The sequence below is a fragment of the Artemia sp. Qi Xiang Cuo genome, chromosome 16 (genome assembly GCF_049724085.1).
Source record: "Artemia sp. Qi Xiang Cuo chromosome 16, ASM4972408v1, whole genome shotgun sequence".
NCBI lineage: Eukaryota > Metazoa > Arthropoda > Branchiopoda > Anostraca > Artemiidae > Artemia > Artemia sp. Qi Xiang Cuo.
Window position 1 is genome coordinate 45378657 of NC_142809.1, and position 25997 is coordinate 45404653.

General features: G+C 34.5%; 1 protein-coding gene across 1 annotated transcript in view; it reads right to left on the reverse strand.

Annotated features, from left to right (window-relative positions):
- The window catches only part of Mat89Ba (nucleolar protein 6 Mat89Ba), a 466793-nt gene that overhangs the window by 314376 nt on the left and 126420 nt on the right, over positions 1 to 25997 (reverse strand). Inside the window, exons 9-10 of the mRNA XM_089102007.1 lie at positions 18074 to 18237; positions 6692 to 6810 (exon numbers count right to left, since the gene is read on the reverse strand). Coding sequence (XP_088958133.1) covers positions 6692 to 6810; positions 18074 to 18237 — 283 coding nt within the window. The remainder of the gene's footprint in view (positions 1 to 6691; positions 6811 to 18073; positions 18238 to 25997) is intronic.

The following is a 25997-nucleotide window of genomic DNA, read 5'->3' on the forward strand; positions in this document are numbered from 1 at the left end:
ACTAGTATGTTCTCCCGAATTTTAAACACATTTCACAATTTTTTAAGTTTAGAGGAAGAAGTTTTCCCAGCTTCGTAACCCTCCTCCGTTAATCTAGGGATACAGTCTTTATAGGGGAGGGGGGGGGGGTGTATAAATCACTGCTTACCATGCAACAAAGCGATTTCCGTTGTTGCCCAGGATGAGAGACTGTAAATCTCCTATGTGGGGTTCTAGGCTATGGTGATTTCAATGGTTCAATTTTCATTTGGATGTGACGCCATTTTCGTGGAGTTTCAGGCTTTTTTTCGAAATTCCTACAAGTTTGATATCCCAAAAAAAACTTACCATTAAGATTAACGGAAATAACAGTTACCATTTCTGAATAATCTTCAATCTTCTTTTTTTTAACGCGTTTTTAAATTTTCAGTTACTATGGACTGGAGTTCGTTCTTTACTAGGTTGTATCTGAGGCTGCGACCATGATAGAGATATCGCTTAAGTTATCCTTATGACTGTACCTTAAACAGCTAGGCGAGGTTGATAAAGAAAATAATGCCTGCCTTTTACCATTGTATTTTCGTACAATATCCTCGATCGAGAATCGAATTGAAATACGATTAAGAATCGAATAAAAATACGATTTTTATCACTTTTAAATTTTCTTTAACCTTAAGACAAATAAAAATCGTATTTTTTCGTATTTTTCGGTCAGTATTCTCTAAATGAGAACTTGAGCGACAATTATACTTGTTAGGTTTCTTTGCTGAACAAGCAAAGAGAGAGTTCTTCAATAAATTTAGAAATAAGTTCGCCGATAGCACTTATCAAGAAAATCCAAGCAATAGCTAGCCACTTTCGTTTTTTGTTTTTGTCTAACAAGCGAACAAAAGTTATTTCCTAAAATGTAGAAAGAAGTTTGTATAAACTACCAAACAAGAAACTCCTGGCAATAACTAACAAGTCCAAGAACAAAGAAACGGATAAATTATTAAGGTACAACGGCAATCTCAAGAGTTCCAAGGGATTTCTAGACGAAGAACGTAATACTTTCTTGAGCACTCTAAATGCTAATGACCCAAAAAGTTGAAAATCACAAGAGGGCTCCAGTTTATTGCAAGGGAAGGAAATAGAGGCATACTTCCCAAGATGATTGATTCTTCTGCCGAAGGGTAATAGAGTAAGTCAGCTTGTGATTTTACTTTTTACCAAAATTTACCATGTTTTACCAAAATTTACCATATTTTACAAAAAATTACCAAAATTTACCCGGTTACCAAATCCAGATTTTTTAAATTTAGTTTACGTATATCTTTGATTTTGTACTTATAGTATATATATATTTCTATTTTATGTTTAATTTAAGATGATTCACGTCACATCGGTATAGATTTATTTATCTTATATCTGATGATAATAACTCATCAAAAATTTACCTGGTCAAGATTTTTACCAGAAAATTTACTTTTATCAGGCTGCTATCGCGAGAGCCAGCTATAACAGCATTATAGGTTTATATTACAGATGTAAAAACTCTTGTTTCTACTTTCAAATTACCAAATTCAGTTTTTTTTTACGCAATTGAGATTTTTGTACTTATTTAAAATTAGTAATATTATACTTACCATTTTATTTTCTATTAAGTTTAAGCTGATCCACATTCAATTCGATTAAAAAAAGATTCGTATTGTATTGTAATAATTCATCAAAAATTTACCAATAACAACATTATAGGTTTATATTACAGATGTAGAAACTCTTCTTTCTACATCCAAGTTACCAAACTCAGTTTTTTTTTTTCTTTCTTTCTTTTATTTTACGCAATTGAGATTTTCGTACTTAATTTAAATTAGTAGGCGAATATTATACTTATTATTTTTATTTTAAATTAAGTTTAAGCTGATTCACATTCAATTCGATTAAAAAAAATCGTATTGTATTATAATAAATCCAGCAAAAATTTACCAATAGCATCCGATCCTCACCCCTCACCTCGTCATCGGATATATACACCTGGAAACACAACACATATTTTTTTTTCTTTTTTTTTTAATTAAATATCTGATGCAAATCCAATCAGAAAGAAAAGTTTCATCCACAACCAAATCAATAAGTCTGAAAGGGCAACTGCATAGAATTCACACCTTACACCATGTCCAAAGTAAAGTGGAGGCATTAATCATAAGGAGTAAAAAGGCGAATCCAATAACCCAATAACAATGAAGAAGAGAAGAGGGGACGTAAATTATGTCCTCATAAAACGCCTCGTGAGTGGGATATTAAGGTCTTTCTTAGTAGTTAGAAAACAGAGCATTCAGTTACTCGCGTCAATTTAGTGGCGTTGAAAGATTTATCGCCCTTGGTACTTTAGCGTCTCGATTATACGGTAGTCAATCGGTATAAGAGAAAAAATTGGTAAGAAAATTAGATTTAGAAGACAATAAGTAAAAATAAAATAATAAAAAAAAATTTAAAAAAATATATTTAAAAAATGATAAAAGTAAGTAATCTGTTTCTGCGACAGGTTTAATAGTTATAAATTTTATAATAATGGCTCTAGAACTTAAAAATTATGATAAGCAATGTGACCTAAGACTGTGACTTGTGACTAAGACTGATTTAAGAAATGTTACTTGTGCCTTAAGTCCTACACGAAATGTGACTTCTTTTTTGTTTACTCAAATATCTTTGACAATTTGATATTCCTACATATTTGTCACAATTATAGTATCAGTTTATTTTCATGGGAAATAATGCTGAACACTTCCAAAATCGGACGCGGCAACAAGAAGTGGTCATTACAACTATTACATACAACGAAACAAATAATAGGAAAAATCCGACTTCGTATTGAAATTTCAATTGGAAATTCAGAATACGTAGAAGCTGAGATATTAATCGGCCAATATTAGAGTCAGTACTGAGTTCACGAATACGCTGAAACGTAATGAGTCCCAGATACACTTAGGGACAAGGCCGTATCCAGGACGGTACCGGGTTTGACCCCCCACCCCCAAATTTTTTTTCCGACTCGTAAAAAAATGACAAAAATGGAAATAACCAATTTTAGATAAATTTTTTTAAGTTTTTTGTGAAACCCTCTCCCAAAAAATACCCCCCCACGACCAAATCCTGGATACGTCCTAATTTAGGCATTTGTACCTTGAAGGTGACTTTGAAAAAGAATGAAACAGATGACTTGGTTCCCTTAAATCTGAACCTTCCGTTTGGAAGGCTAAGTATAATCACTCCCTAGTGGAAGTTAAGAGCAATAACGCAAAGCAGGGTTGAGTGTGTTTAGTTCAGTGTTGCTCTGAAAGGAAATAATAGATTTTAGGTCACTTTAGAACCTCCTGATATATAATGACCAATTTGGTCGTTGGAGCTGAGTTCATGGAGGTACTGAAAGGTAGTGAGCTTAAAGCATGTTAAAGGTATTGGGTTTTTGAAGTATATTTTTAAGTATTTAATAGTATTTAAATATTATTGGTACAATTTTAGTATTTAAGTATAAAGTATTTAAAAACTCCAATTCTTCGAATTTAAATGTTAGTTTCCAAGCTCCAGTCTTCGGACTTCCGTCGAAAATTATTGACGAAACTTTCTCTTTGTCACTCAATACTATGGATGAATTGATTATATACATAAGTCGTCCATTACACTTTTTTAAACATTCATTTGCAGCGAATACTAAGCTATGGAGTTCCTTGTTTCAAAACATCATACTGTTTTCGGGCAATGGGGGCGGTTCGTAGAGATAGAAAAAGGGATAGTTCTGGTGATTCACTAAGAAGGATGAAAGGCTTATAATAGCATGTGAAGTTTTGGACGATCTCTATAAGGTCCAATCTAACATCCGGGAAGTGAGCTAAAAAAAAAAAAAAAGAAAAAAAAAATATTTTATACCCTACATGTATTGTCATCACCTCTTCACCCTCACTATTACAAATATATTTAGAATAACCCTTTTTATTTGATTTTTCATCCTCCAAATTAAGAACATCATTTGCTTTCACATTGAATATGACCCCCACCCCGCCCCACATTTAAAAACAGTTACTCAGCTAAATTTTGATTTATCTTGCATGCTAAATAAATCTATTGATATATTTTTAAGCATCGTTTGGTCCAAGAGGTAAATACTAAATACATGAATAAGAAGTTGTTTTTTTTTCTGTTTTTCCTGTTCTTTAGTGAATCACCTAACAAATATATGAGCTTAATAGCTTTGTGCTGTCAACTCATTTAAGCTATGATGGCGAAAAACACCACCGGGGGGGGGGGGATTTTCTTTCGTAGTTAAAACCTGAGAATTACTTTCCATGAAATTGTAAGGTCGTGTTACCTATTTTCTTTTACAAGAAAATGAGTACCATTGTTGTATTTCAAGCAATTCTAGGAAAGTAGTTGGATTTCAATCCTGAAAATTAATTACATCAAACTTATCTTCTCTTCCTTCGATTCTAACTAGCAATAAGATCTTCTTTTTTTTTGTGTTTTGTCATTCGAAGCTCCAATTAGGTGCTAAGAAGAAAACCTTTCCCTTTTCAAGCAAGAAGATGTGTCCTAGATTTCAACGCCATTTTCATAATTACCCTAGTTATAATAATCATGTAATTAAGTCTAAAAGCTTTTAGCCCATATTCAAAACAATTTATGCGTAAAATACAAAACAGACCGCAAGACATAAATGTTAGTAAAATCACATAATTGAAATTGTTTGGATAAGTTTGATTAATTAAACCATACCCAAAAGAAACAAAAGGATTAACATAACCTTTATTTTTTGTGTTAGTGTTTTGAAAGGAATCATAAAACGGACTTAAAAGAATTAGGAATTTCATGAGAGGGAGCCAAGAGCAAAGCACTGAACAAGGTGGGGGAAGAGCTGTGACGGCCTCAGGCAGGTTGATGCTGCTTTGAGGGTCGGTAATAATAGTGTCTGCTTGCTGCAGTCTCTGGAGCAAGTCTGCAAACTGACTCCCAGAAAGAAAACTAAAGGAAATCAGTCTACAAACTGGCTCCACGAATGAAAGCTAAAAGAGGATGAACAGAATCTCCAGACTACTTTAAAGCTGAAACTAAGGAAATCAGTCTGCAAACTGGCTCCATGGATGAAAACTAAAAGAGGATGAACAGAATCTCCAGACTACTTTAAAGCTCAAACTAAGGAAATCAGTCTACAAACTGGCGCAATGAATGAAAATCAAAAGAGGATGAACAGAATCTCCAGACCACTTTAAAGCTGAAACTAAGGAAATCAGTTTGCAAAGTGGCTCAACGAATTAAAACTAAAATAGGATGAACAGAATCTCCAGACTACTTTACTGCAAACTGGCTCCATGAATGAAAACTAAAAGAGGATGAACAGATTTCCGGACAACTTTAAAGCCGAAATTAAGAAAACCAGTTTGCAATCTGGCTCCATGAATGGAAACTAAAAGAGGATGAACAGAATCTCCAGACCACCTTAAAGCTGGAACTAAGGAAATCAGTCTGCAAACTGGCTCCACGAATGAAAACTAAAAGAGGATTAACAGAGTCTCAAGACCGCTTTAAAGCTCAAACTAACAACAATGCCCTTTTTGTGCATTTCTATTTTACTATTATTATATTTTACTATTATCGTTAACGCTGTTGAGCCGTTTGAGCCAGATATGTTCGCCTACTTTCCCATTCCATTCCACCCTATCTAATCTCTATGGTTTGCACATTACCAAGGCTGTTCGATTTTTTATTATGCTTTCGACCTAGTCTAGTCTATAAAACTTTCTTCCCCCATTTTCTGTTCTTCTATTGCCCCTTTCATGATTTTTTTTTCGCTTTGCACGTTGCTTAATTAAAATAGCCATGGAGTTTGAAATACAAACATCCACAACTTCAAATGTCTGACGGCTCTTTTCCCATTTCTTTCTTCTTCAGCTTCTTTATACTTGACCACATGGATTACTTATTTTAATATGCAAAGACCTGAAAATAGTAGATTCTCAGCCCTCTTCCCCCAATAAATCGAAATAACCCAGTGTTGTCACTGGTTATCAAAATCACCTATCGTGATTTGAAGACCTGAGAATAGTAGATTCTCAACTGAAAAATAATCCTTGTGCCCCACCCTCCATATTTTAGTGAGTTACACCTCTTGAGTAGAGAAATCGAATATCATAATATTAAGCAATATCCACGTGCCTTTTTTTTCTTCGGTAGACTAAATCCTTATGCAATCTACTAACAACTTTAGCAAAATTTCAAAATCAAAGGCATGCTTATGAAAATCACCGACATATTAGACAATATTGCGAATGAGATTGTGATGAGATGCACTCAATATTCTGTATCTAAATTTTTAATATATTACTGTTAACTACCTTATGAAATCTGATACAAAAATATTCAAAAATCTACTTTTCTTTGTACTAAGTATCAAAACACATACGTCTTGAAAGACCAAGCTCAAATGAACGACGAGTCATCATAATCTGCGTTCTCACTGGTTGTCAAAATCACCCATCGTGCAACCTCTTCCCACATTAAATCGAAATAACCCAGTGTTGTCACTGGTTGTCAAAATCACCTATCGTGCAAACTCTTCCCACAATAAATCTAAATAACCCAGTGTTTCCAACTCAATGTGTCCGATAAATTTCGTCGAGACTTAATATAGTCATTTGTAGGTAAGCCTTAAACATAAAAGAAGAACAAAACATTAGCTTACCTAACAATATGATCCATACTCGATAAAAAATCATTTGGTGTCATAAAGAGTTCGTCGAAACTTCTTCGCCCAGATGATGAATCTAATATCTTCAATGACAAGGCTGCTTCCCATCTCACCTTTAATTGAAAAATATTCGAATCAAATATTAATACAAATTAAAAGTATGCATTTCTTACTCGGGCATTTTTATATGCAGAATCCAAAAAAGTATTTTTATAACTCAGAAATTCTTATCCCCTTTCACTCTCTTGCCTCAATTGTTCTGCGTGTTATGGAAGGTAAATATAGAAAATAGCGAGATGGCTAGATTTTCAATAAGGTTCTAAATCCTAATTTTAAAGAAAAAAAAGCAATTAAATTTGAACAAGAAAAGGATGGCAATTAAAAATTAGCGGTCATTCGTTTGGTAAGATCTAGATCCTGCTGGAGGTGGCCTATTTGAGCCTGCCACGAATGGGACAAGCGCTGGCTATAAGCCACAGTATTGGCACAAAACCAGCCATTATGACACCCTCATTCAGAAGCTTTGTTTAGATTCCAAGTGAAGCAGAAACGACTGGTAATGCTGGAAATAAGTAGTAAACAAGTAAATCCCAATTTTGAAGCAATAATTTTAGATTCTACAATAAATTTGTTATTGTTACATTAAAATATTTTGCAATAAACTACATTCAATATTTACAAACGGATATTTAATAAATTATTTGAATAACTGTTTACCGTTAAAAAAACTAATAAAAATATTATTTGCTTCTGATGACGGGTTATCTTATTCCTCTTTTTCTTTTCAAGATTTTTTTTTTCCTTTTGCCTTTAACGCGCCAGTTAAGCTTCCTCTCTCCCATTCCTCCGTCAAACACTTTTTTTTTATCTTCTATAAAAGCACAGCTCTCTCCTGGTTCTAGTATGTATTCTGTTTCCACATTTTTTGTTCATCAACAAATCTTATTGCAATTTTTTGATGATGCCTTTCATTATAAAAAAATTAGATAAGGTTTTATTTAAAAACAGTTCTTACAAGCAACTTTGCCAATGTATGATTGACTAAAATAACAATGTGAAATAAAAATAAAAAAAAACGCAATCAATGAATAGGATATACGACGCTGAAAATAATTATTAAGGTTAAACCAAAAAGGATAAATTCAAAACACATAAAAGCAAATTACTGTCGGAAGCAACAGTGGGGTACGACGCGTTGTAGCAATAAAACAGGAAACTAAACAATCAAAAACGAGATATTTTCATAGTTCAATTAGAGCCATTCAAATTGATACTATTGCTTTAATTTTCGGCTTTTTTTACGTACATCTTTTTTAATTCAGTTTTAATATCTCTTATTCCATCATTTCTTTTTCTCTTTTTGAGTAGCCTACTGACTGTTTTATCTAGTTTTTCTCTTTATATTTTTGTTCGTATCTTTGAAGCTGCTGATGAAGATCTTTATAGCAGTGTAAGATATCAATCCCAATTTGAATTTTTTCCTACGTATGTTGCACTTTTTTTTCATGTCGTTTGTCCCTTTTATAGGCTCCTATTGTTGGTTTTATTTAAGTTTTTATCTTCTTCCTCTTCTCGAGATCAATGCCGATGAATGCTTTCGAAAGAAAGATAGGCCTACAATAGCAATCTTAAGTTCAATTCTTTGTCTGTTGGGATTCGGCTTATATTATCATGTCACTTTTCTCTTTTTGAGTGGCCTCCTTTTTGTTTTATTAATGTCTTTTTTCATCTTTTTGCTCTTTTCGAGGTCACTGCCGATGAAGCCCTTGGAAGGTAGAGCACAAAATCAGAAGTAAGTTCGATTCTTTGTCCTGTTGTGACTCAACTTTTTCATCGAGTCATTTCTCTCTTTTTGAGCAGCTTTCTGTATGTTTAATTAAGGATTTTTCTTTTTCATCTTTTTGCTCTTCTCGAGAGCACTGCCGATGAAGGCCTTGGAAGGTAGAGCAAAGCATCAGATGAAAGCTCGATTCTTTGTCCTGCAGGGACTCGACTTTTTCACCATGTCACTTCTCTCTTTTAGAGCAGCTTTCTGTTTGTTTATTTAAGAATTTTTCTTTTTCATCTTTTTGCTCTTCTCGAGAGGACTGCCGATGAAAGCCTTGGAAGGTAGAGCAAAGCAACAGATGGAAGCTCGATTCTTTGTCCTGCTGGGACTCTTCATCATGTCACTTCTCTCTTTTAGAGCAGCTTTCTGTTTGTTTAGTTAAGGATTTTTCTTTTTCATCTTTTTACTTTTCTCGAGGTCACTGCCGATGAAGGCTTTCGAAGGTAGTGCACAACACCAACCGTAACTTCAATTCTTTGAAGGTACTGGGAATTCGCTCATTTTATCATGGAGTCTTTCTCTTTTTTAGTGACCAACTGTATGTTTTATTATATTCTTTTTTATCTTTGTGTTCTTCTTTTGTCGCTGCTGATAAGGCCTTCGAAGGTAGTGCAACATACCATCGTAAGTTCAATATTTTATCCCATGGAGATTCAACTTCTTTGATCATGTCGTTTTTCTGTTTTCGACTGGCCTACTGCTTCTGTAGCACTCTACTTCTCGAAGAATCCGACGTGGAATTGATCCAAAAATCTAATTTATACATTTTTGCTTCTCCTAAATTAATTTATAAAAGAATTCTCTCTCGGTAATATAGTTTCCACAGAGAAAAAAAGATGATAATTAATATACGACAAGGATAAAACCTCCAAGGAGTGGTCATAGGAAAAAGGCTATTAAATAAAAGAAAAACGAAAAAACTTTATGCACTGTCAAAATAATACTAGGAAAGAGTGCCAAATGCAAAAGCGAAATATTTGCGTTTTCTTTTCATTCAAGGTATCTCATATGGACTTAATTTCTACGGTAATATTCAAATTTCATATAAAACAAAATTGTGCAAAAGCTGAAAGTACGTAAGATTTGTTCTATTTCAAAGTAAAGGATAGGGTCCTAACTTTTACATGAGGGTAAATTTGAGGAATCGTAAAAAGGGTGAACTACAGGAGAAAATATAAGAAATTCTGTGAGAAATCTTCCCGATTCGGAAGAATACCCCTCTTATAGGTAGGCTATATACATTTTCAAAATAATAATAACTTGCATGCAAAAAACAGGCGTAAACCTCTTACAATACTCTACGAAATGAAAAAGTAGAAAATATATCAAGTCCATGAAAATTATCAAATTTATTCTTGAATGAAGCCACACCTGGGCTATTTACTATAGCTTAAGGCAGACCATTCACTTGCTGATGACCCGGTTGGAGACTGCCCATCTTCCAGTGTCATTGAAGAAGTGTCTACATTGCAGTTTAAAATGATGGCCACGTAGGCTTGAAGTAGCCTACTCAACTGCCGAATGGTTGATACAATATTATCATAAAAGCTTCTTTGACAGATCTTGTAAGTTCATAAGTCCATTATTCCACATTCACAATAAATAAATTAAACAACACTTTCGCGCTGGAGAAAACTATTGAGGGTTTGCGGTCCGCGAAAGTCCACGTAACTAATTACCTATTAACTCAACTATTTACTTAAACCTCAAATATATAATTAAAACTTTATAAATAAACCAAAAATAAATAAACTATAGCCTATATACATGAAAAAATAGATAAATAGATAAATAACTGAATCAAAAATAATAATAGATAAATACAGATATAAAAGAAAATAATAAAAACAAATCCAGTCTCCATCACTTCAATACGCAAATCCCCCTCCCCCACCCTGCCCTCACAACCCCACCTTCGCCCTGCCCATCCTTACCTTCCCAGCCCACCCTTACGTCTCCACCTCCTCTTCCTCACCTACCCACCCTACCAGCCATAATAAAATTCAACAGTAAGTAAGTTTCAATCATGTCATGCCGATAAAAACGGTAAACCAGGGTTCGGAATTGGAGCCTCTGGAACCGTTCTTTATAAGAAATGGGAGGTCACTATATATACAGAAGAGTGCTTAAGACATTATTTATTCTAATTTGTAATTGAGATGGAACCTGACTTTCAAAACGAGTCAGACAATGATGATTGCTTTTTAAAAACAAGGAATGATTTGAGCCAGGAATGAGAAGGATAATTTAGGAGCAAGAGAACATTTTAAAATTCAATACAAAAAATTAAAAATAAGTCAAAAATATTTATATTATTCAGAACTTTTAAAAAACAGAGTAATCTCTGAAACTATATGGAACTTTATGTGAATATTATTCGTTCATTTCTAGCCAAAGTTCAAGAGCGTTCCGTAAAATATTCTTAGACATTCCTTAGGTTAAATAATTGTTCACTTGCAACATTCTCAATGATTTTAAACTATTTCACAAAATCTAAATTATTTGATTTTTATCTTCTTTTTTTTTTATCATCATTACTCAAGTTTACACAAAAAATAGCTAAATGTCATCTAGCATATTTCCTTTTTTGTCACTTTACCACGTACAAAACCAGCTGGCAAAAGCTAATAAAAAAATGAGCAACTTTTATATCCAAAATCCTGATTAGAAGAAGTCCACTTAACCAAGAGTTACAGAAGAAAAAAAGGCAATTAACAGTAAAAGAGTGGAACGAAAATCTCCAAAAACTGAAAAGCTTGGAGAACTGGGATAAAAAACAAGAGCATTTAAGGACTTCAATGAAAAACCATTTAAAAAAGTTTATTCTTTATAAAAGTGATTTACTGTAAAACTTAGAAGACTACTCTTCTTTTAATAAGCTAAGTATTTAGGGATTTTTGTTAATTGTACCTTTATTTCGGTTCCCCGCATTCAATAACTGAAAAAACAGACTTTCTAACAAAAATCCTGAAAGAAGGTATGACAGAAAAATCGTCCCACTTTACTCAATTTTAGACACAACTGAATTCCATGGACAAAATACTCCCATACAATAGAAAAGACTGCAATTAGGCACATGCATTGCAACATTTTGGGTGGAGTTCGAAGAAGGGGCTAAATTGTTCAAAACAGAAAAAAAACTATTAATACATGAGTGTTGAAAATCATAAAACAACATAATTTTAGAAAGGGAGGAGAATTTGGGTTCCTATGTCCTATTACCTGCTTAGATGCTTCGTTTCTGACAACTGACAACTGTCTGTCATTGTTATTGTCAACTGTCTGTCTGTCATTGACAAATATCTGTCAATTCTGACAACTGTCATTGCGTAATAAGCTGAACCAGCAGAAGAGCCACGTCAGAACTTGTTCCATCCCTAGCAAAAAATTGACAAGATTATCTACCAGAGCTGTCTGTCTGTCACTGACAAATATCTGTGCATTCTGACAACTGTCATTGCGTAATAAACTGAACCGGCAGAAGAGCCACATCAGTACTTGTTCCATCCCTAGCAACAAATTGACAAGATTAGAGCTGTACGTCTGTCATAGACAAATATCTGTCAATTCTGACAACTGTCAATGCGTAATAAGCTGAACCAGCAGAAGAGCGACGTCAGAACTTGTTTCATCCCTAGCAACAATTTGACAAGATTATCTACCAGAGCGGTCCGTTTGTCATTGACAAATTTCTGTCAATTCTGACAACTGTCAATGCGTAATAAGCTGAACCAGCAGAAGAGCCACGTCAGAACTTGTTCCATCCCTAGCAACAAATCGACAAGATTATCTACCGGAGCTCCATAACGTGTTTTGCCTACTCACCGCTTGAGCTTAATACAGTATTTATCACTGGCGTCAATTAGTTATATATTTCATCTTTCCGTTCATACTATGTCTCTACCATTTCTTTTTCCATGTGTGTTTGAGGAAAAATCACTCCTCTTTTATCACAAAAATACAAAACGACACTGAGGGAGCATAGACGATAACAAAATTGAGAAAATTTTGAAATTGTTTGTATTTTGTTGTTTAAATTGTATTTTATAATTAGTTTATACAATGTTTTAGTGCATTCTCAACTTTCCTCAGCAGAATATCCACTTTGACATTAAAACACTATTAACACACTAAAACACTTGAACACGAGACATTAAAACTTCGAACATTATTACACAAACGTTAAATCGTAAACGTCTTTATTTTTAAATTTCAACCAGAACTACAGCAAAGAAGGAGCGACCACTGATTCAGAGTCTCTATATTCTTTTCTTTTCTATATATAAACAAATAGACAGTCTACCAATATAATTGTAACTGCCTGTAACTCAAGAGAAAGCCTGATTATTGAAAATTCATTTTTTTTAAATATTTAAATGCAAAAAAAGCATAAAAAGCAACAAGCTCAGTAGGTAGAACTTCTGACCCCAAAACCGCGAGTTTCCAGATTTCAGCTCGGCGTTGGTCCTTTTTTCCATCGGCGAAAAGTAAAATGTTGAAAAAAACATCACTTTTTGAGTAATTAAATAAAAAAAACAAGTTTTTTCAACTGAAAGTAAGGAGCAACACTAAAACATAAAAAGAGCAGTAATTATTCCGTATATGAGGGGGTTAGCCCCCTAGTCAATATCTCGCTCTTTACACTAAAGTTCAAATTTTGTTGAAATCACAAACCCCTGAATCCCAAAGGCCGTTTAATTAGAATAGTTCTTTTGAAAGTACTAAAAAAAAACAAGGTTAAAGAGTGAGGTATTGACTAGGGGGCGAGCCCCGTCATATACGTAATTTTAAGTTTTAATGTTGCTCCTTACTTTCAGTTGAAAAAACTTGTTTTTAATTCAATTTCTAATCGTTTTTTAAATAATGCTAGGAAATGTCCCTTCTCAGAATGGGAAAAGACTTCCTTCATAGACATTTCTCTTTCCCCATGAAAACATCCTCCATGGAAATATCCTCCCACGTAATCCCCTCCTCTGACCCCCTCCCCCCCCCCCGAGAAACAATCCTTCATAAAAACGGCTGTATACTTCCCAACAACCAATACTATACATAAACAATGGGCAAAGTTCATAACTTGCAGCCCTTCTCCCGGGAACTGTGGGGGATTAAGTCATCCTCAAAGACATATTTATTAGATTTTCGACTATTATGAAAAAATCGCTATCTCGAAATTTTGATCAGGTAACTTGGGAAAAAAAATTGGCGTGGGAGGGGGCCTAGCTGCCCTCCATTTTTTTCAGTCACTTAAAATGGACACTAGAACTTAGTTTTCGTTCGAATGAGCCCTCTCCTGATATTCTAGCACCAATGGGTCGATACGATCATCCCCTGACAAAAAAAAAAACACGCATCCGTGATCTTTCTTCTGGCAAAAAATACAAAATTCCAAATTTTTGCAGATAGGAGCTTGAAACCACTACAGCACGGTTTTCTGACACGCTGAATCTGATGGTGTGATTTTCATTTAGATTCTATAACTTTTAGGGGTGTTTCCCCCTTTTTTCTAAAATAAGGCAAATTTTTTCAGGCTCGTAACTTTTGATAGGTAAGACCAAACTTGCTGAAACTTATATATGTGAAATCAGCATAAAAACCCAATTCTTTTGATGTATCTGCTGGTATCAAAATTCAGTTTTTTAAAGTTTCTGTTACTATTGAGCCGGGTCGCTCCTTACTTACAGTTCGTTACTACGAACTTTTGATTTGTGGAGTAAAAACTACAAAATTATTTTGCACGTACAGATGAATAGAGCTCGATTAAAGGGTGGACGGATAAGAAATTTGATCTTAGTTCGATTACAGAATTCGATTATGATGAATAGAATTCAATCAAAGACCGAACGGATAAGGAATTTGCTAAAAGAATCCGATTACATAATTCGATTGATTCCATTAAAACTTTCCCAAAGTTTTCGTAAGTCTACCTTGTTTAGTCTCACCGCTGAGGGATCGAATTCAGGGATAGATTCGAGAGGGGGGGGGGACAAAACATTTTTCTACAATCCTAGAAACCGAGTATACGCGGCCTGTCATCCAATGGGATTTGCTGTTAGTCTCACATAAATGACCTGATTTTTATACAACTGTCAAGAATCTTTTGTTCATGGAACTTAAGTTTTCTAAGTTTTCTAAAGATAGCGAAACCATTGCTGTTATCAAGAAATTATCCTAAATTGCTTTCGTCTTCCCTTTAAGCTAAGACAATTATCCCTTCACGCTTTCAGCTTAATAAAGTCAGATAATTTAAAATGCAACAGCCACCCTTCGTTCTAGCTGAAAAATGAAGGGAAACCTTTTCATCTTAATCCCTTCTTCTAGATCGGAGATGAATTAATCCTCATGACTCGTGACAATGGAACAAGTCACGTTGGTTTAGGAAAAGCTATTTGTTGAGTTAATCCTTTTCCAATTCACCTCCACTAACGACCTACAAGTGTATGTTTGACTATTAAATCAACTTTAGGTAAAAATATTCCTTTACAGACTTTTATGTATTTTTTAAGCAGAAAAAGGCAAGAGAAAAGGAAGTAATCGAACATTTAAAAAGAGATAAAAGGATAATAAATAAAAAAAATAAACAAAAACTAAAAAGTAAGAAAAAAGAAAGCAAAGGGATAAAAGGAAGAGGAAAATGAAAAAAAAAATATAGAAAAACAAAGAACGAACCAAAAAGAAAAACAGACCACAAAAAGCAAAAAAAAATCCTGCATGAAATCACGCACTTCAAAGCTTTATTTTCAAAGCTTTATTTACTTATTATCTTGCTTATTCTTTCGTTTCTTAGGTTTCTAACTGATTAGAAAAGCCTTGAGCGTTTAGTTTAAATATTCATCGACTTTTTCTCGTCACCAATGTCTTTTTAGTCTTGTTCTTCATAGTTACCTTATCTCAAGACTGCCAGTGATGAGAAAAAATTTTTGCTGTTCACGTGTCATTGACTTTCTGCAATTAGGATTTAATTTGAAACAGAACCAGAGACAACACATTCTTAGACCCACCCCTCAACACAAAATTTAAGTCTTCTTGCCATACCCTCCCCAACCCATCACCCCCTTCAAAGTTTCACCTCGATCTACCAAGCAATTCCTGAAATTGGTTTGAAGTAAATTCATCTAGATAATGTGTTTTTAAAATTCGGGTGTATATAACGTCTTTTAATTTGCTCAGGTACGTCTGTTTATTCACACGTACCAGAGACACATAACGCTTCACTAATGCCATGCTAGTGCGTTACCTATAAACAAATTTAAAAATTAGATTTTTTGAGGATTTAGTGTCCTTCTTAATAATTTAAACGAAAGAGAGTGTCATAACCAATTTTGAATTTTGTAGCAAACCTGGGCAATTCAACTTCGATGAATTGTCTAGTAGATTTATGAAAATTATCCTAACTAGAGTATTCTAATTAATTATCCTAACAAGATAGAAGAAAAATTCTTTTGTCAGAGACTAATGATCAATATTCCAAAATTATTATGAAATTTAAGACAAAAACGGAAAAAGGAAACATTTCTCATTCCCGTTTTCTTTATCCCCAGAGGAAAACTTCATAATAATTTAAAAGCCCTGTTGTCAAACTTCAAGGCTAGTTTTTTCTTTTCAATATGAAATTGTCTTCTACCAAAAAATTTCCGAAAAACTTTATTTTACCGGCCAAATTTTAAACATAGTAAACTTTCAGGTATAAAGTTTCACCGCCAGCAACAAGGTTTTATCTATAGTTTATCAACAGATTTTGATTTGTTTTTTGTTTTGTTTTTTTATTGTGTTCATACATTTAAATTCTGATAACGAAAACAACAAATAAGCGTCACAAGAATATTCGCAAAGACTTTCGAAATACCTCATTAAACCTTTTAAGAGCCGCAGAGACACTGGGTTGTCCTCCAGACAAGGAGGACAGTAAATTCTGTCAAGTAAAAACAACTAACCGACGTCCACATGTGAAAGCCACTTGTTGAAAGCAAAATTTTTGAAATTCTTCATTACAAACTTTCTCATTGAATGCAGGAACTTCATTTTAGATGTATCTAACAGACTTTAGAAAAATCCTTAGGAAAGATTTCGTCTTTAGAAAAAAGACGAACGAATAGTATGTTTGTACAAGTTCACTAACAAGAAGCCTCACAAACAGACAGCAAAAATTCACAAACCGAAGAAACAAGTTCACAAATATTTACTTATTTTAAACACGCTTGGAAATATTTCTGTCTAGAGCGACGAATTTTTCCGCTCTAGCCAAAACAGAAACGAACCAAATATTCGCCCATGTTTTTCGAGGGGTTGCCCGTAAAAATTACGCAACAGCAAAATTCAATTACAGTCAGAACCGCGGCTAAGATATAAACTAGGGGATTGAAGTGATTACTTGCTTGCGTTGCTCCTGAGAGCAGTAGGCACAAATCAATCAAAGCCACAATTTCAGTAATCGTCCAGCCACTGGCCATCCTACCCAAAGTCTGACCATGCGTCAAGGTATTTTTTAAATACGCTGCCAAAATTAAATAGATTAAAGCTAGTGATGATTGCCAAAATCCTAAACAGCGGGAGTTAAATCCCACTGGACATAAGAAATGCTGACGGTGGCCAAAGAAAAGATCCCCAGAAGGAGAAATCCAAGGTGGGAGAAAGAGGTTCTCTTGCTAGTACCAGTTCTGAGGATTAAGTGCCACTTGCCACAGATGGTTGGTGTGTAGAGGGTGACTCTTCCCTCTATACTGAGGGACAAACGTTGCCTACCCAAATCGGTCTAAAGCTGACAAATAGATTCTCAGGATAGGAAAAAACAATGGCGGACATCTTGACAATAACAAGGAAGGCTCTTCAAAAGAGAATAGAAGAAAAGCGAAGAGAGAGGAAAGAAAGAGAAAAAACAGAGAAATAGAGAGAGAACAAGTTCTACCTCAGATTACCATGCCCGAGGGAGGAGTGCTATTTACGTACATACAGTTTTTCTTTTGTGTCTGGAGGCAAAGAACCTTTGTAGCCTGAGCCTCAGCTCACGTTTTCTAGTCCAGCAATAATAACAAAATAATAATAAATAAGATCGAAACCAACGAAAAGGTAAAGATTACTTCCGTGTTAGAAATTATGCTGTAATTTCGTTAGTTTATTTTCGTGAAGTATTTTCGAAGGCCAGTCAGATCATTCCACGTATTCAGAGAGTCGAATACACCCGCCTTGTAAAACCTGATTGGTTTCAAAAATATCTTTGCAATAATTGAGCCATCAAAATGAATCTGCTTCGCTTCATAAACATATGTTCTTCGAAACTTGTTAGTTCTCCTGTATGAAATTTAAATCCAGTAAAAAAAATGTGAGGTTTTTGAGTCACAACACTTTTTTACAGATAAACTCTCTATTTCGCTGTATTCGAACTCTAACTGCGAGCTCTTACAGAGACAATTGCAAATTCGAACTGAATGTCCCCTTCCTTATATAGACTGGAACTTAAACTGAAACTGAAGTTTTGACTTCTTCAATATAACAAAACAACAATATAACATTCCAAAATAAAACAACTTAAGATAAAGAGAGGTTCGACTTACTCTATTCCATGTCAATAGTGAAACTGAGGAACATATATTAAGGAAGCCAGAGTCGTCAACAAAGATAACTTCATAATTGGAAGCAAAGTCGTTCAGTGTTGGAGTCCCTTCTTTGCCCTGAACTTTACACAATGTGATACCTGACCTGGAAAGGTCTGCTTCTCCTAAAATGAAAGTTTAGTCGGTAAAAGAAACGCAATTAGGGAATTTCCTCTTATCCTCAAGAGTCATTAAAACAGGAAAGAGCTAGGAACAAAAAAAAGAAAGAAAGGCAGACATTTCGAAAGAAAAATCAAGGCTCCAATTCCATGCCAAAATAATTAAGAAAAAATTATGGAGTGTATTCTCACTTCGATTAAATGTCCATCCGGCTCTTGTAATATAGTGAAATCTGAAGGTTGAGAACTTTGCCCAGAATCAGCCTCCTTTACCCCAAAAATGTTTCGTGTCAGACAATTTCCAGGCAGAAATTAATATGAGTACTTATGCTTTCTAAAAGCCAGAATATAATTTGTACTTTACTGAAAAATATAAAAATGAATTTACTGAAAACGATGTGCATGGTCAGTATAATATACATATGCCAATATTTATTCCTTAAAATCTTAATTAATTTTTGATTTCTTACCATAATTTCGTAATTTCAGACATAATTTCAACAACTTTCAACTACGTTGAACAAAATGGCTATCTCAAAATTTTGATTGGATGGGTTTTAGGAAATGGTGGGCGTAAGAGGGGGGTTAGTTGCCCTCCAAAAACTTTCGACTATTAAGAATGGCACCAGCCCTATCAATTTCTAAATGAATGAGCCCTTTTTGAAGTTTCTACCACAACGCTATCTATAAAAACGTTATTTGCCTCCACGACATAGCTATCAACCCTTGCGCTGAAGGGTGTGTGTGGGGGGGGTGTCATCCTCAAATACATACAATTTCCAAAACTTTCAACAACGTAAAACAAAATGGCTATATGTGATTGGAGAAAACCATTTGAAAAAGGGCATTAGCCCTTTCAATTTCCAATCGAATGAGCCCTTTTAGAAGTTTCTACGACAACCCTTTCTATAAAACATTGTATGTCCCCAGGGCATAACTTACAACCCTTGTCCTGAGGGGTGTGGGGGTTAATCATCCTCAAAGACCTAATTTGCAGAAACTTCAACTACGTTAAACAAAATGGCTATCTCAGAATTTTGATTGGATGTGTTTGGGGAAATGGTGGGCGTGAGAGGGGGTCAGTGGCCCTCCAATCACTTTCGACTTAAAAAGGGCACTAGTCCTCTCAATTTCCAATCAAATGAGCCCTTTTTGAAGTTCCTACAACAACGCTTCCTACAAAAACTTTATATGCCCCCAGGACATAACCTAAAACCCTTGCCCTGAGGGCTCTGAGGGGATTATAATCCTCAAAGACCTAATTTCCAGAACTTTCAACTACGATGAACAAAATGGTTATCACAAAATACTCATTGGATGTGTTTGGGGAAATGGTGGGCCTGAGAGGGGGGGGGGTAGTTGCCCTCTAATAAATTTCTACTATTAAAAAGGGTTCTAGTCCTTTCGATTTCCAATCGAATAAGTCCTTTTTGAAGTTCTTACAACAACACTTTCTATAGAAACCTTATATGCCCCCAGGGCATAACTTACAACCTTTGACCTGAAGGCTGGGGGGAGGAGGGGTTGTCATCCTCAATGACCTAATTTCTGGAACTTTTAACTACGCTGAACAAAATGGCTATCTCAAAATTTTGATTGGATGTGTTTGGGGATGTAAAGGGCGTGTGAGGGGGGTTAGTGACCCTCCAATCACTTTCGACTACTAAAAAGGTCACTAGCTCCTTGAATTTCCAATCGAATGAGCCACTTTTCGAAGTTTCTACGGCAACTCCTTCGATACAAAGTGCCCTGGTCTAAAAGAAACAAAGAAATAAATAATCCATTGCGCCAACATCGTTCTTTACTTAGGCAGCACTATTGCGCTGCCTATGATTTGAATTCCTGCTTTTCGACAGACAAAATAATTCGGTAGCAGGACTCCAAATATTTTTATATTTTGAACCTAACCAGTGTTTTCCTTTGACAATACCGTTTCCTTATCTTCACATCTGTTCGTAATTTCATTCTCTGTCAGTTATATCAAAGGAATGGGATGAAAGTTAAAATCATGTGCAAAGAATGGGGATTATAGTAGAACGAGAGATAGTAGAACTTGATGATTATGTGGCATTTCTATCCTTGACAAAAGAATTTGTGTTCACCAGGAATCACAACAAGGGGGGGGGGGTTAAAAGAAATAAAAACATTCAGTTTAAGAAAAACGAAGAAAAAGGGAAATAATCTGGAACGTTGAAACACATCGAAAATATGAAAGCTATGGTGAAGAGCATTACACCAGTGCTAGCGCTGGATGAATACGTGGATAATACATTGGGGAACTTGATAGAAGCAGAAATGAATACGTCATTATCATCTAGCGGCTCAAAAAAGTAGAACAAAAAAGCGAGAATTCGTGAGGAAGAAGAGATTGAAACGAGAATAGAATCGGATCCAAAGAGCTTATAAATTGAAATGTAAATGGACTGAAGCAAAGAAAGAGACAACAGCTTTCAAGATACTTTCTGATGACGGAAAGTATAGAATTGGCTTTTGTACAAGAGCGTGATACTGATAATTTAAAAAGCGTAGAACCCGAAAACAAATGCATAACAAACACTTTTAATGGCGGCGGTAGTGTAGCAGTGATATATAAACCTCAGTTTGAGCCAGAAAATGTCAGAATCGACGAAGAAGGAAGAATTATCAGTTGCGTGATAAACGCAAGAACACATCTCAATGTTTATGCGCCATCCGGATCCAAAAACAAGAAAAACAAAGAGCATATTTTTCCGGCAAGATATTTCAGCATTTATCCCAAAAAATACTGATGAACTGATATTACTTGGAGATTTTAACTATGTAACCAGTAAGAAAGATGCCATAGCGCGAAAAGAGAATATTTACAGAGCATTGGTTGAGCTAATAAATGGACTGGAACTGATTGATGTCTGGGAAGAACTAGAGAAGATAAATAGCTTTACAAGAATAAACTGGGTAGGAAAACACGAGGGTGGAGCAAGACTTGACAGAGTTTATGCATCAAAAGTAATGATACAAAGTGCGGTAAACATAGAACACAAGATAGCGTCTTTTGCGGACCACAACGCAGCGTTAGTGACATACAAAAATGAAAAAATGTAAGGAAGAAGAAAAAAAATCTATACGGAAATAGAATACTGCAGTCCAAAGAAGTGATGAATGTAAGACAAAGATAGGGAAGATATTGAGCTACCTGAATATTGGAAACATACGATGGAGTCCAGAATTACGCAAAAGGTAAAGACAATGTCAAAAGAATTATCCAAACTGGCGACGAGTATCTGAAATTTCTTTATAGAGTGGCTTATGAACTAAAAAGAGAGATAAATGGAGAAAAAAATTCAAATAAGGAATATTTCGAGACTCTACTAGAGATAAGGGAAATAGAACAAAAGAAAGCAGAAGCCTATAGGATAAGAGAGAATTGCGAGGACCAGATAAGGAATGAACAACTAACAACAACACTTATTTACAAAGAGAAAAAGAAAGCAAAAGAAACTAATCTTCAAAGAATTATAAAAAAAATGAGGAAACAACTGAGAAAATAGAAGATACCCTGGAAGAAGTGAAATCCTTCTACAAAAATGTATCTAAAAGAGAGACAGAAGAAGAAAAAGAAAGTGGACGAATTCTTCCAGAAGATTGAACATAATCAAGTGACAAAATAAGAAAATGATATACTAATGGTAAAATTAAAGAAAGAGGAAATAAAGAAATCTATACTGGAGACAACAATAAACACCAGGACTATAAGACCGTAACATAGCATACACTATAGCAAACACCATAACATATAAACACAGGATAACAATAAAACACCAGGACTTGAGGGAATACCTTATGACGAATTTTATAAAACCCATATCGAAGGAATCGTAGGACATCTGGCATATATTTTTAATGAATTAATAAATAACGAAGATATCACGATACAGTGTTTAGAGATGATGAAATTAATATCGAAAAAAGGTAGCCCTGAAGACCTCAACAACTCGAGCCCAGTTAATATCACAGATTGCGACTGCAGAATAATGTCTAAAGTATTAGCAAGCCGTCTAAAAAAGGTGCTACTATCCATCCTAAGTGTAAACCAAAGAGAAGGACTAGAAAACCGGAAAACAGCAGATATATTGGCTAATATAAGAGATGCAGTAATACATAGAGGAAGTCGAAAGGGAAAAAAGAAAATAAAGTACAGCGCAACGAGTTATGATATCTAAAAGGCCTTGGATAAAATAAGAAAAAAATTCTAAAATAGATCATGAATTACTACGGTTTCCATGAGACATTCATAAGGTGGATAAATAAAATTGAAAACAGTACAAGTAATTTGTGTGAATAGCGATGTTACCGGAGAATTTGAAGCAAAAACTGGAGTGCGCCATGAATGTCCACTGAGTCTTTTACCGTTTCAAGTGTATTTTGACACGTTACTAAAATATCTAGAAAAGGAAATAAATGGCATTATAATAGAAGATGTAGCGATGAAATTGAATAGTTTTGTGGATGATCTGACAATGTACACGGAAACTGAAGATGATTTCAAAGTGACCGTTCAGTCTATAGATGAATATTGTGACATCTTCAACCTACAGCTCAATAGAAACAAGTGTGAAATGCTATCATTGGGAGATGAAGTAGAAGAGGTGTGTGAGGGAATCCCAAGAAAGGAAAAAATAACAATATTGGGTATGTTTTTTTCCAAGAAGTTAGAGCTGAACAGAAAGTGAAAATTGGATAGATACGATATTGAAATTCAAAAATGCCTTTAGACAAGGATATGGAAGAGGTCTGACTGTTCACCAGAAGGCCCAGTATGTTAATACTTCTGCTTGCCCAGTTTTATGGTATCTTTCCTTTGCTTCACAGCCCAAAGAGACACATCTAAACCAAATTGTGAGTGCAAGTTACCAGCACATATGGAATGAAAAATTTCCACCTAAATTGAAAACAGAAAATATGTTCATACACAGAAATCATGGAAGTCTTCAGGTCATACGTATAGAATATAATATATAATATGAAAGAACTTTTCATTAGGACAATGTTGGAACAAATGATAAGAAAAAAAAAGAATCACCAACAAGAGCTTGGTATGAAACATGGAAAAGAAAAGAAAAGAAACATCCACCGAAATATAATAAAGCGAAATTTATCGAAGAAATCGAAGAAATTTATGAAATAGAAAAATCAGGAATATCGCTTGGGATAAATCGAAAAACTGTCAAAGAAAGACTTAAAGAATATTATGAAAAAAAGAAACAAATTCCTCCACTGAAGATAATTAAAACGGTAGATATAGTGAAGAAGAGGTGGACACAAGTTTCATGCTACTAGAAAGTTGCCTGCTACCATCAAAAGTTAAAGAACACATGTTTTTCTTTATATATAATTTGGTAACCACAGAAGAGTCGAAATTAGTAAACAAATATAGCAGGACTGAGGAAGTTATTAGCAAGGTTTGAAGGTAAAACAGATGAAGTTAACTTAGAGAGAGCTATGTACCTAAGAGTAGATGATGAGGCCTATATGAGGGCAATAGTGTACATAATATCGAATTTTTGTTATTACGCGTGGAAACAAAAAGAAAAGCAAAAAGAAGATTATGATGGAATAAATCGTGTGAACACAGAATGGAAAAGGGTAAGGATTATGAAGTGTAAGGAGATTGAGGAAGTGTTTGGTCTAAAGTAGAAGGGAATAGTTTTTGTGCCTTGGTGGGTACGGATGTGTTGTTAAAAAGAAAAAACAAAAGGAGAATTGAGAAAAAAGCATAGGGTTTAAAGAATTAAGGCTTTATATTTGTATGAATTTTTCATTTTGTGGTAAGGATTTAGGTAGAAAATTAGAAAAGGGAGTTTTCAATTTTGGTAAAAAAAAATAAAGAAAAAAAGACGGAATATATACTTATGGAATAAATGTGAAATTTAAGTTAAATATTTTGAACTTACTAAAAAAAAAGGGTGGGGATTTGATTTCCTTTTATTTAGGGAAATTAGCAAGGTTTGAAGGTAAAACAGATGAAGTTAACTTAGAGAGAGCTATGTACCTAAGAGTAGATGATGAGGCCTATATGAGGGCAATAGTGTACATAATATCGAATTTTTGTTATTACGCGTGGAAACAAAAAGAAAAGCAAAAAGAAGATTATGATGGAATAAATCGTGTGAACACAGAATGGAAAAGGGTAAGGATTATGAAGTGTAAGGAGATTGAGGAAGTGTTTGGTCTAAAGTAGAAGGGAATAGTTTTTGTGCCTTGGTGGGTACGGATGTGTTGTTAAAAAGAAAAAACAAAAGGAGAATTGAGAAAAAAGCATAGGGTTTAAAGAATTAAGGCTTTATATTTGTATGAATTTTTCATTTTGTGGTAAGGATTTAGGTAGAAAATTAGAAAAGGGAGTTTTCAATTTTGGTAAAAAAAAATAAAGAAAAAAAGACGGAATATATACTTATGGAATAAATGTGAAATTTAAGTTAAATATTTTGAACTTACTAAAAAAAAAGGGTGGGGATTTGATTTCCTTTTATTTAGGGAAATTCCATTTTATGTTGAAAAACAAATGCACTTGAATAAGCTACTTTCCTGTGATCAATGTAATAGAATAGTTAAAACTTTATTGTAAAGAGCAAGAGTTGATGGGGGCGGTAACCCCTTTCATATTTAGGATAACCCGAACAAAGTACTAAAATAGAACTGGTATTAATTTAAAAAACTGTCTTTTTCATGGAAGTAAATAGGGACATTAAAATATAAAATGAACAGAAACTATTCTGTATATAAACCAAGCAGCCACCAACCCCCCCCCCCCACCCCTAGTCTTAACGCATAAAGTTTTGACTTTTTTCCACTGCCCAGCCCCTAATACTCACCGCCCAACCCCTACTCTTTACGCATAAAGTTTTGAATTTTTTTTTCAATACCTCAAGAACGAAGACAATAGCCTAAGTTTAATGTAATATAGTTTTTTCTATATTACAGCTTGTCGAGATTGGTTTACTTAACCACGGTTTGATTACTGGAACAAGAACTGCTTCAGAACAAGAAAAAGAACAAAACCCAACCTAGAGGACACAAGAAAATTAATTAAAACATAAGAAAATAAATGAAAATGCAAATTAATTGTGATTTTTTGTTCTTCCTTTTGCTTGCTCTACAGCCGATGTCGTATCCAGGGGGTCAAACACCCCCACCCACCCCAAAGAAACATGTCCGACTCGTAAAAACGCAACAAAAATGCATATAAACAAATTTTTGATGGCTTTTTAAAGTTTTTTTTGCAACATCTCCCCCCCCCCGGAAAAAAATACCAAATATCTTCTTGTCTAAAGCCCCTGTATTTTCTTCATTTCTTTCTCTTTGGTAATTAAACATTTACAAAAAGAAAAAGGTGGAAACCAAGAAGACGACATTATTGTCACGATCTAATTTCAGAGAGACAAAGTTTTATCCAGTAATTCATTCCTTTTACACAATTCAGCTTTGAAATTAAATGGCAAATGAGGTGACCAATATTTCGAAACGTTAACCAACTTGGCACTTCCTAAAAAAAAAAAAATACTTTTTTGCTGTTGATTGGTCAACTTGGTCAAGCATGACAAGTGTTTCCACTTAGACAGTATAATAGGTTTTGAAGAAAAAAAAAATACTACATTACGACACAAGGGAGCAGTGCCAAATTCCATTTCAAAGATTTGAAAAACAATTCCCAATTCTTGGCAAAAAACACGGCATATCTGTCTGTATTCTTGGTCTATACTGCCGTGCTAAGCGTAGCAAACACATCT